Below are 12,352 nucleotides of genomic sequence, written 5' to 3'. Positions count from 1 at the left end.
GTCTTGTGCCCTACCCTCTGCAAAAGTCCTTTGGGGACTCGAAATTTAAACACAACTGGGAAGAAAAAAAAATCAGCCCAAAGTAAAAGTGAATTAATAAAGTTGGGGCCCTAGGTTGTAAATCTCTCTTCCTAGGTGCTGGAATGTTGGCTGTGTCAACTCTGTACCTAATCAAGGAACTGCTGTAACAGACGCCACTGTTTGGCGCAACTTTCAGTGCGCAGTCTGGAGTCGGGAGCCCCCAGAATCCTAGCTCCAAGTTTTCGGCTTCGGCGTCCCAGCGGCCGAGCACGCCCCGCAGCGCGTGGAAGGCGCGGAGTCCGGCTCCTGGCTCCCGGCTCCGGGGCCTCCGGGCGCCGGGCGGGCGCGCGCGGGGTGGGGTTCCAGGGCCGCGGGGCGCGCGCGCGCGCGGGCCCCGCCGCCCAGGCCGCCCCAGGCCCGATTCGGTGGGCTCACCATGACAGGCCCCGCGCCCGGGCGGCGGCTGCGGTGGCTGGCCGCGCTGGCCCTGGTCCTGGCCCTGGCCGCGGGGCTCCTCGCAGCCGGGGCCGGGCAGGCGCCGCGCCCTGCCGAGCGGGGTCCTCCGGTGCGGCTCTTCACGGAGGAGGAGCTGGCCCGCTACGGAGGGGAGGAGGTGAGCGGGGAAGCGCCGGCCCAGGGACCGGGCCGAGTCCGGCCTCGCGGAGAGGGAGGCGGGGATCCCAGGAAGCCGCGGCGCCGAGGGGAGGCCTCGGGGAAAGGCGCGGGCCTCGGCGGGCGCCCCCTCCCGGAGCCCCGGCTCCGAGCTGGGCGCGAAGCCTGCCGGGCTCCTCTCTCCAGGCCTGGATCGCTGCCTGGGGACAAGGGGGGAGTCCCCAGCACTCGGGGATCCCTGCTTCCGCCTTCCCCAGCCAGAGCACCCCACCCCGCGCTTCGCCCTCTCTTCCCGAGAGCTGTTTCCTAGAGACGCCTTTTGGCTGGCGGTCTGTACACGAACCTCAGAACTTCTTTGTTTTCAATGTAAGCATCAGCTGCGGGCACACACTTCTGCCTGCTCCTGGGGGGAGTCGGGGGAGAGGGAGAGAGGGAAGCAAGGCCCGCTCCCCGGGTTAGGCGGGAATGGGGGCAGGTCCATGGTTGATCCAAACTTTCCCTGCACTTTGCCTTCCTCATTTACCGTGCCCCTCTGCAGCTGACTCCTCACACTGGCTCTTAATGGCTGTGCTCTTGAGGCTGAGCCAGAGCTGGGGGAGAGGGCAGGGGGGGAGATCGGAGGTTAGAGACAAAGACGACCCCCAACCCCAGACGCATCCACTTCAGTCCACATCGGTCAGCAGTCTGGACGTGTCTAGGATATTCCTCACAGCCATCTGACCATTCGGGTTGTTGGGGCCCAGTGTGATGGCCCTGGACGGTGGGAACAGGATGCTGCACATGGGAAGGGCCGTGGAGCTGATATTGGATCAGGAGGTGGGAGGAACAGTTTGGTGGGGAAATCAGGGAATTACAGCATTTCAGAGTTGATAGGAATCAACTTCATGCTTTTACAGGTGAGGAAACTGAGGCATGCCACCAGTTAGTGGTAGAACAAGGAAGGAACCTAATAATTCTCTTGTTAAAACACTCTGGTGTGGGCTCCCTAACCCCCAAGTTAAGTAGCCTTAGCTGGACTAGTTTCTCCAGGGGGATTTAGAAACCTGGCCCTTAGGCAGTGGTGCTAGTTTGGGCATCACTGTAAAGAGAGGTTGGTTAGAAGCCTGAGTCATTGAGAACACAGAAGGAGGGAGACAGGTATGTGACTGGATGTTAAGGGACACCATCTTTTGGAGCAGCGGGGAACCAGATGGTACTGGGTTAGGGAACCTGTGCAGAAAAGAGTTAACATAACAGGCCCGCAGTCCTTAGAAAGGCCTTGGCTGATGTCTGGATTTCCAGGGTGTTCTGCATTTCCCTAACAGATAAAGGTGGCTCAGTCTGGGCTCTTCGTAGAAACTGTGCATTCATGTTGAACACTGCTAGGCAGAGAGGGCCTGCATGGCCGGTCCCCAGTAAAAACGTTGGGCTCTGAGTCTCTCACGGGCTTCCCTGGGCAAAAACATTGCACACGTGTTGCTGCATTTTGTTGCCAGGGAAAGAATGTGCTCTGTGTGGCCCCTCATGGGAGGCAGACAGTGTAAGGAAGTCCACAGGTAGACAGATTCCTCTAGACTCTACCTGTGTCCTTTCCCCTATGACCCTTACTACATCACTGTAATAAAACATAGCTCTGAGTACAATTATATGCTAAGTTCCATGAGTCCTCGTGAATCTCCAAATGGGGGGGTAATCTTGGGGACCCCCAGCACAGAGTCCAAGGGAAGAGAGAATTCCTAGTGGAGACTGCATGCAGCAACCATGCCCAGGGTTCAGGATGAGGGCTGAGAAAAGACCCTTGGCTTTTTTGTGCTGATATTATTGATTGATACTCAACTGCCAGAAGGAGAGAGGGAGGCTTGAGATGGAAGCGGGTTAAGGAAAGAATTGTTTGGGGTGTGGCGCCCAGAGGATGTCTGCAGGCAGAGAGAGTAAGAGAGGAGAGAGGCAGTTGAGCGCAGCTGGTTAGAGCTGCCCTGTGCTGAGGTTTGCCCTAGATGGTTCTGGTTTATGCCTATTGTCCTGGGATAGTTATCATTATTATTATTTTTTGCGGTACGCGGGCCTCTCACTGTTGTGGCCTCTCCCGTTGCGGAGCACAGGCTCCGGACGCGCAGGCTCAGCGGCCATGGCTCACGGGCTCAGCTGCTCCGCGGCATGTGGGATCTTCCCGGACCGGGGCACGAACCTGTGTCCCCTGCATCGGCAGGCGGACTCTCAACCACTGCGCCACCAGGGAAGCCCTGGGATAATTATTAATAGCACCACCTTTCACTCTCAGAAGTGTTACCGTTTGTGTAATACATTATACTAATAGTATAGTTAGAGTGTTATGCCTTTGAATCATATCTGGGTTTGAGTCCCTTTGGGCAAATAGCTAAACCTCTTGGAGTCTCAATTTTCTATTTTCATCTGTGGTACTTGTTATCAGTCAGGGTTCCACCAGAAACAGAACCAGTGAAAAATATATATATATGGGTATGTTTTTAATTGCAAGAATTGGTTCATGTGATCATGCAGGCTGGCTAGGTAAGTCTGAAATGCATAGGGCAGGCTGTCAGGAAGGGCAGGCCGGAAACCCTTGGCAGGAGCAATGCTGCAGCCCACAGGTGGAGTTTCTTCTTCCTCGGGGAAACCTGAATTCTGTTCTTAAGGCCTTTCAACTGATGGCTCACCTAGATTATCCAGGATAATCTCCTTTACACAAAGTCAACTGATTGTAGATATTAATCGCATCCACAAAATACCTCCACAGCAATACCTAGATAAGTGCTGAATAACTGGATACTGTCGCCTATCCAAATTGACACATAAAACTGACTGTGATAATGGCTACAGGATAAGAGTTCCTACTCTGCATAGGGGTTTTGCGAGGATTAAATGAGATGGCGATATGCAAAGTGCATAGCGTAGTAGGCTTAGTGTAGTCTTAGCATAGTAAGCCTTAATCAATCTTAGCTGTTATTATTTTTATTAGCTTATTATTAAAGATACAAACAAGAGGCACTATAACAGGCCCATAATCCTCTTATGCAATTCAGAAATCAGATAAGCTCTGAAAAGCAGAAGGTTTTTTGTTTTTGGCCGTCGCTGTGCATCAGGCCGGTTCTTAGTTCCCCAACAAGGGATCGAACCCGTGCCCTCTGCATTGGGAGCGCAGATTCTTAATCACTGAACCGCCAGGGAAGTCCCAGAAGGTTTTTTCTTTTTTACGTCATTTGACAGCAAAACCCTGCCTGATCTGAACTCCTTTGGTGATGGAACCTTGTTGGAGCTACATGAGTCTATTTATAGTCTTTTTATCCTACTTAGTGGGAATATCTATGTTTATGCTTTACTGTGGAAATATTGATATAGATGACGATGGGGTGCTGCCTCAGACCCCGGTAGGTGTTCTGGCATGTGCCCCATAACACCTTTCTAAAATCTGACAAACTCTGAATTCTAAAACACATCTGACCCCCAAGGGTTTCTGCTGTGGGATTGTGGACCTTGTATAACAAGTCGTTCTGAAACAACTAGCTATGAATTCTCATTTCTGTTATAATTCTTTTGGACGAGAGCCAAGGCAGACCCACCTGTTCCACATTCTGCTCCCCGGTTTGTGGTGAGAGCTCGCGCACCCCGACAGGAAGCTGCCTAGTATCTTCAGTGGACGCTTCAGATTGGAAATCACGAAAGACAGGGGTCCCGGCTGCTGGTGTCTTTCGCCGAACCTACGGTGTTCTGGATCTACTGCACGAGGTCCTGTGCTACTTTATCCCTTTGGGGCAGTTGAGGTTGTCAGAGTGATCCACAGTGTGGCTCCCTGAATCATTCCCACGTGGGAGTGTGAAGATAGCTACACGTGTGCTTCCGGCATGAATTAGTCCTCTTGGAATACCTGCTGAAATCCGGCCTCCCCGGTGCCTCTTCAAAGCCCATTCTCCCAGTAATCCTAGTAAGGCTTGCAAAGAGGAAGTCATTTTAGGGACCTTTCCTGTAGATAACACATAGATCACAGAGTAAGCATGTTGAACAAAAATGAACGTAGGTGGAGAAAGGTCACATGTGTCCAGAGGGCCTTCCTGTGGACCCTGATTTCTTCAGCTGCCCTTATAACTAGAGATATTGATCACATGCTTTCATTGGCAGCTTTCGCCATGTCACATCAGCTGTTCTTTTAGCAGGGCTTCACTGTTTACAAATTATATAGGTCAAAGATTGGCGTTCAAGTTTTCGACAAGGATGAATGTCGCGGGAAGGGCTTTAGAATCAAACAGGTGTGAGTCTGACTTCTGGCTATTTATTTACCAGCAGAGAAACTGTCGGCAAGTTATTTAAACTCTAAGCCTCAGTTTCTCCATCTACAAAACAGGTATAGTAATACCTTTTTCATAAGGTCATTGTAAAAATTGACCTAAGTGACATACGTTATTATAAGTAGACATGTATAACATATGGAGAGAACCTAACACAGTAGAATCTCAGTAAATATGAATTTCTCTGCCCTCCCTTTGATCACACCTGAAATATATTAATTGTCCTGAATTATAAGCCTCTAGTAACCAGCATGAGTGGCTGAGGGCCCAGCCCAGGCAACATGATCAAAATAATATTCTTGTATGACTTACCCTCACATCGAGCTTTTAGAATAGAAAAACAGCATAAATCACAAGCCATTCATGAGTTTGGTCATCGTTCTTCCTCGGGAAATAAATGTGTGGCAGGACTGGCGGGGAGAGGTGTATATATCCCTTCTTTGCTGCTGGCATTCTAACCTGTATGTCAGACGCTGGAATCTGCAGAATTTTCCCCAACGGAGACGAGTCAATGGCACGTGAATGTTATTTTCCCCTGCCTTAGCGATGGAGGAAAAAGGCGGGGGAGGATTGGTTTATTAAGGAAAGCAGATGTCATGAAGCAGTTAGCTTTGGGGCGGGGCGGCTGGGGTGACTTTGAGGGTTCTCTTTGGTCCCGAGCAAATGTCATCCTCCACCCTCCAAGGGCAAAACTGACTTTTGCTATCCTCAGAAAATGTTTTCTGCCTTACTTGCACCGTAGGATACCAAATGCAGGGAGGGGAGGGCCGCCTGCCCCCATACCCCCAGAATGACTTCCGGGCCTGGGACCAGATGTCTGTATTTAACAAACACTTAATGTAGAGCCAACTCTGCCAAGCACCGTCCTAACCACTTTAAAGCATTAAATCATTTAATGATGACCCGTGAGGAAGGAGCTATTATCATCATCTCATTTTTCAGGTGAGGAAGGAGCCATAGGGCGGTTGAGTAACTTGCCCAAGGTTACACAGCTAGTGAGTAAAAGAGGTGGACCAGGCTGTGCTTTCTCCAGTTTGTACAAACGAAATGAACCACCAAGAGCCTCCCTTTCCATCACTCCAGGCAGTGACCTTTTCGGGGGTATATTGGTTCAGCTAAGAAGAAGGTATCAGAGGGCAAGCATGACCAGAAATGTTGTTTACCTTCTGAGTTTATTTAGGGCAACCCTGGACCCTGAGCTTACCCAAGGCCCCTCTGGGCTTTAGGGTTATTCTTTGTAAATGGAATTTGTCTGTACTCACTCACCAGCTCTCCCTGGAATCTGTACTAAGCGGGGATGGGGTGACATTTGTTTTCTGCTTTTCTAAAACTTAATAGTGAAGAGTAGGGCTTCCCTGGTGGCGCAGTGGTTGAGAGTCCGCCTGCCGATGCAGGGGACACGGGTTCGTGCCCCGGTCCGGGAAGATCCCACATGCCGTGGAGCGGCTAGGCCCGTGAGCCCTGGCCGCTGAGCCTATGCGTCCGGAGCCTGTGCTCTGCAACGGGAGAGGCCACTACAGTGAGAGGCCCGCGTACGGCAAAAAAAAAAAAAAATAGTGAAGAGTAGAACTTGTACTTCTTCTGAAAGAATCATTCTGGACAGACAATAAAGAATATACAGACAGTGAAGGCTGTTGGATAGAGGCAGGTGAGTAAAGAGGTGAAACCACCCTCTCTAATTATACAATAAAATGACGGCTTGCAGACGTTTTGGCTGTGTTAAGAAATGTATGTTGCATCCTACCCTGGTGTACGCACACACACAACTGAAACAAAAGTGCCGTGAAACTATGCTCATTCTTACTATGTGTGAAGCACTCTGATGTTTTCTAGTTTCTGCTCTATTTTGAACTTTGTTTTTCCTATTTCATTTTTTTTTTAAGCCTGTTGATAAATCACTAAATTGATTGCATGACCCACTAATATTACCAATGCCGATTGCGGTTAGAAAAACATGGCCTTAGACCACTGGAGGGCCCAGGTATTTCTGCAGAAGAAAACGTCTGTAGTAGTTTCTCTCTTTTTTAAGAAGAGTCACCGGTGAGGAACTTCTGCTCTGTCCCCAGCTTCTGTTGCAGGGTCTGAGGGTGCTGGAGGCCCAGGAGTTCCCGCCTTCCTGCCTGCACCCAGGCTCCAGCGCTCTTCCAGGTGTGGAAGAGGCCCTCCTTCCTCTGCCGCACTGCTCTGGTATCCCTTTGTCACGGTAGCTCACGTGGCACTCTCTCCTGGCCCTGCTTGGCCACAGGTAGGGAGGAAGGCCAGATGGCCAAGCAACCCCAAAACCCAGAGGAAAGATAAAGGCCCTGCCTCACTGATGCGGGTGACTCCCCTGGTTCCCTAACATTTGGGTACCTCCGACCCACTCACTCCCTGTCTTTCTTCGTGGCCCTGGGTCTTTTGAATGAATTTCCCAGGACACCCACCCTCTCCTGGTCCCAGGCAAGTGCACTGTCCTTGTGCTGTGTGCCCCCTGGTAGGGCAGGCCAGAGAGGGGACTGAGCCTTGGATTCCTGGGCTCCAGATTCCAGAAACTGCTTTCCCTCTGATTTGCTCTGTGACTCTGGGTAGGCCTGGATGATGAAGGTGCATTTGTAAAACGAAGGTGTTAGATAGATTATCTTCAAGGCCCCTTCTGATTTTAACTTAAAATTCCTCCAGAGTCCTTATCTGTCGCTTGGGAATTACTTTCCTTTTGTATACCCAGGGATATAGCAAAAAATAAAGTATAAAAGCCAAGGAACTGCAAGGAAACAGTATTGCTTGTATATTTCTAGCACCCTAAATGGCTTTTTGAAGGACAAACTGGTAAAATATAAAAAGTGACTTTGTTGTTCATCTACTTATATGCAATACATTGAAATAGGCCTCAAGGAGATAACTCAACAAATTAGAAAGTACCTTGTAGAAAGATATTCATAATGCAGCCATTTATAGTTCTCAGGAATTGGAAATGATCCAAAATAGAATAGCTACACGAACAGGTACACAGTACCACTAAAATAAAATAGAACTGTTTAAGTGACAGCTGTTTGGGTTATTTCAATACATGAAAATGTTTGTATGAGCTAATATTACCTGTAGGAAGCAATATAGTGATATAAAATAAATCATTTACACTGATTACCTCCATGTATGTACATTGATGAAGATGAAATTTGGATTGATTTAATTTTTTTTTCTTCCTGGCCATGTCATGTGGCATGCGGGATCTTAGTTCCCCAGACAGGGATCGAACCCATGCCCCCTGCATTGGGAGCGTGGAGTCTTAATCACTGGACCGCCGGGGAAGTCCCATGGACTGATTTAAGTAATTCATTTAATACTCTTTTGAGTTTTTATCTGTACGGAGCTGCTTCAGTTCCTGGGAAAGGTATTGCCATAGGCTTGTCTTGATGCTTCGTGACTTTTCCAGGTTTTTGTGAGTGGGCATGACATTACGCAGGTGGGGCGAGCTGCCTGAGGACCGGCTTGTAACTTCACCCGCCACCCTCTGCACCGGCTGTGATGGGAAGAGATTTTACTCACTTGAACTGGCGGAGCTGGGCTCTTTGTCTCCTCACAGCTTCTCTCCTGCTTCCTAGGAAGATCAGCCCATCTACATGGCAGTCAAAGGGGTGGTGTTCGATGTCACTTCTGGAAAGGGTAAGTGGCTTGGCTTTATGAATCCTTACCTCTGGGGAGTGTGGCAGCCTGAGTGGGTGCTGGAGGTGTGAGGGAAGGGAGGGAATGCTGGGCAGGTCCTTCCCCCCGCCAGAAGGAGTTCACAATCTTTGTCAGTGAGGTACTTCAACAGTATTTTTCTAATGATGTCATGCTTTGCTCAAAAGCCTTCCATGGCTGCCTGTTGCCTATTGAATCAAAGTCAAACTGGATGATTTACCCTAGATAAAGCAGTGAGAGGAAAAGTATTACTTAGCAAAGAGTCGTGATCATAGAACATTACAGAACGTTTTAGTGCCGTCTCATGTTTTCCGTAATGGAAACTACAACTGATATCGTGGAAGTAGTCTTGTAATGGTTCGTTGTTTATTTGATATCAAACAAAAGATGTATGGAAGTAGACTTGGCTTCCATGAACATTTAGGAAGACAGAACACTTTTCTTGTTTACATTTTTAAAAAATATTTATTTATTTATTTGGTTGCACTGGGTCTTCGTTGCGGCAGGCGGGCTCCTTAGTTGTGGCTCGCCTGCGACATGTGAACTCTTAGTTGCAGCATGCATGTGGGATCTAGTTCCCTGACCAGGGATGGAACCTGGGCCCCCTGCATTGGGAGCGTGGAGTCTTACCTCCTGCACCACCAGTAGGAAGTCCCTCTTGTTTACATTTTAAATATTTTTAAGGGATTATTTTCATTCTGTATTTAAAAAGAAAAAATCACCTCTCAGCCCAGCATGTGTGACTTATTCCATATTCTGAATTAGCGGAATCCAGTGGGAAGGCTGGGGGCGGCTTATTGGTTTCCCATCCTCACTGATGTCCCTCTCCTCAGCCGAGCCTTTGCAGGATTGGGTGGGGTGGGGTGGGGTCTCAGAAGCCCCGCCCCGTGCCGTGTACAGGCTCCTGGCTGCTCTGTGCACATGCGCTCACATCTTCTTCCTTCCTCCCCACTACAGAGTTTTACGGACGAGGAGCCCCCTACAACGCCTTGACCGGGAAGGACTCCACCAGAGGGGTGGCCAAGATGTCCCTGGATCCTGCAGACCTCACCCATGACACTGTGAGCCAGATAATAAGCCTCTGTCACAGTGTCCCACCTCCTTGGCCATGGCCTTTTTTCTTCCCCACGCCCCACCTCTGGGCAGTAGCAAAGCTTCCTAACTAGTCTGTTTACTGTTCCAGAGGTAGCCAGTTGTTTTCTTAAAGTAGATATCTGCCTGTGCCCCTCCTGCTCAAAACCTTCCGGGGCTCCCCACTGCCTACAGAGTCAAGTGTGAACTCTTGTGAACTTGAGATCAAACTCAGTTGATCTTCAGAGTTTGGCTCCAGCCTGCCCTGGCTGCCCCAGCCCCCTGACAGTCTGCACCTGCCACCCCCCAGCCTGTGATAGCTTTGCTGTTAGTCTCTGAGACCCGCTTTCCAGGCCACTACCAGTAGCTCAGGGGAGGAACAGGGTGGGAGAGCAGAGTCTCCGCCGTGCTTATATTTCTGTGAAGGAGAAAATAGCATTAACAAAAACCATTTCGGGGTCTAAGTAATCCCAACAGAAAGGCTGGCGTTCACCCCCCCCATTGTGCTCAGGTGAGTCACACTTTTAAGCTGCAACGTTACAGAAACAAATCAAGAAACTACAGAGAGGGGGAAGGATGTGTAAATCTGTAAGGGGAGGAGTGTAGAGGGCAGGGGGATTAATCACGCAGGAGGAGGTGGTTGCAGACCGCAGAGCGCCCCCCGACGCCAACCGGGCTGGGGGTTCTCTGGAGTCTAATTCCTACATCAGTCAGACCACAAACACGGTGCAGCCATTGCACCCCCCACACATAACCTCTGCAACACACACGCACACACAGGGCTGTCTCGAAAAAATTGTCCACGATTTGTTTTCTGAAACACTTTTTCCCTCGCATTAGGGGGCGTGGGGCGAGTAAAGTCGGGGTAGGGGCTGGCGAGAAGCCGGTGGCAGGCACGAGTCACTCATTCCTACCCCTGTATTTCTTGGGCTTTTCTCCCCAAGACGGGCCTCACATCCGAGGAACTGGAATCCCTGGATGATGTCTTCACCAAAGTGTACAAAGCCAAATATCCCATCGTTGGCTACACAGCCCGAAGAATCCTCAACGAGGACGGCAGCCCCAACCTGGACTTCAAGCCTGAAGACCAGCCCCATTTCGACATAAAGGACGAGTTCTGATCTGCAGGAGACCGTTCCTGGGAGGGTGAGGCAGGGAGGCACTCAGATGCAAACTCTCCCGCAAAACAGGCTGCTGGGGCCTCTGGTCACCAGATCTGAATAAAGCAGATGTTTAACCTGGAACACTGAATGCCCTTTATTGCCCTTGGTCCACTGTTCTACCCACCTAGGTATCCTGCCCGCACACCAGCCAGGGAGGTAATAGTCGCTGAGGGGGGACACCTCCTAGGTGTCAACGTGGGCTATGGGGACAGAGGAATTACGAGTGACCTTTACTGCTTCTTTATATTGCTCTGTACTTGCCAGGTTTTCTACCATGACCATGTGTACTTCAGAATAAGCGCCAAAATAAACTTCCTATTTTCACAAAAGGAGAATTCTTCCACACGTGCCCTCTCCTTGGAGCCTCACCAGCACCCCATGTCTCTGCTGGCCTGCTTTCTGTCTCCAGCATCCAGGAGATGCGGCAGAAGTGGGGTGCATTAGGTGGAGGGGTGGAGAATGGGGAAGAAAGCTATGAAAGGGCCTGGCGTTACACCATGACCAGGAGAGTGATGGTGTGAACTGGCTTCAGCCCCTTCTGCAGCTGGAAGGTGGTGAGGAGGGCCGGGGTCCGGTATGGGCGAAGCCTGCCCTGGAGGTCATTCCAAGATGGTGAAGCACATGCAACACGCTGGACTCAGGTCAGATTTCATAAGGAAATCCCTTTTGAGGGTAGGATTCTTCCCTCTAACAGACATTTGGCAATGTCTGGAGCTATTATTTTTAAAATTTTGGTGGTTAAAACTGTAGGATGCTACTGGTATCTAGTGTCCGGTGATGTTGTTTTTGTTTTATTTTAAAGACTTTTAAAAAATATATTTATTTATTTTGGCTGCACCAGATCTTAGCTGTGGCATGCAGGATCTTTCTTTTAGTTGCGGCATGTGGGATCTAGTTCCCCAACCAGCATCGAAACCCGGGCCTCCTGCATTGGGAGCATGGAGTCTTAGCCACTGGACCACCAGGGAAAGTCCCCCGGGGATGTTGTTAAACATCCTGCAATGAGCAGGACAGTCCCCATGGCAGAGAATTACCTGGTCCAAAATGTCAATTGTGCCAAGGTTGAGAAATCCTGGAAATTTTACGGTAGAGATAAATTTGACATATAACTTTGTCTGTTATTTAAACAAACAGCAACTACCCCCAAGAGAGACCTTTTACATAGAAGAATTTTAAGCAGAAGAATTTCCTAGGGTGACTGTTCAAAATGCTGATTCCTATGTCCTACCCCTAGGGCTTATGATTTAGTATTTCTAGAACATGGCCTGGGAACTGCATTTGTAATGAGCTCCCCAGGAGATTGTGATACACTTGGGCCCAGATGTACTTTGAGAAACACCACTTACGCCTTACCAGTCACCGCAGGGAGGACTCATCCAGATCCTTTTGGAGGACCACGTTTGACCTTTGCTTTACTCTTTGGTGTGTCCAGACTAATGGTGAACTCCTGGGTCCCACTCCAGAAGCAGGGAGCTTGCTGGCCATCCAAGAGGAATGGGTCTAGAATTTATCAGAAGGACTCTTTGGCCTAGAATTCAGGAAGTT

At 49.7% G+C, this 12,352-nt stretch overlaps 1 protein-coding gene across 1 annotated transcript; it reads left to right on the top strand.

Moving 5' to 3' along the window:
- The first annotated feature begins 221 nt into the window (after positions 1–221).
- Positions 222–11,149, top strand: NENF (neudesin neurotrophic factor). Its single transcript, XM_032611547.1, has 4 exons — positions 222–634; positions 8,495–8,555; positions 9,531–9,634; positions 10,589–11,149. The coding sequence occupies exons 1-4, from the start codon at positions 458–460 to the stop codon at positions 10,763–10,765; spliced, it is 519 nt and encodes a 172-aa protein (XP_032467438.1). The 5' UTR covers positions 222–457; the 3' UTR covers positions 10,766–11,149.
- The last annotated feature ends 1,203 nt before the right edge of the window (positions 11,150–12,352 follow it).

This window comes from Phocoena sinus, chromosome 1 (assembly GCF_008692025.1).
Source record: "Phocoena sinus isolate mPhoSin1 chromosome 1, mPhoSin1.pri, whole genome shotgun sequence".
In the NCBI taxonomy this organism is placed as follows: Eukaryota; Metazoa; Chordata; class Mammalia; order Artiodactyla; family Phocoenidae; genus Phocoena; species Phocoena sinus.
This window is presented reverse-complemented; position numbering and strand designations above follow the sequence as displayed.

What these genes read in the sequence shown, in the direction of transcription:
- NENF (XM_032611547.1), top strand. Translation starts at nt 458, where the DNA reads ATGACAGGCCCCGCGCCCGGGCGGCGGCTGCGGTGGCTGGCCGCGCTG. An exon ending in CCCGCTACGGAGGGGAGGAG is followed by an intron (nt 635 to 8,494) that starts GTGAGCGGGGAA and finishes CCTGCTTCCTAG; the next exon opens with GAAGATCAGCCCATCTACAT. An exon ending in CGATGTCACTTCTGGAAAGG is followed by an intron (nt 8,556 to 9,530) that starts GTAAGTGGCTTG and finishes TCCCCACTACAG; the next exon opens with AGTTTTACGGACGAGGAGCC.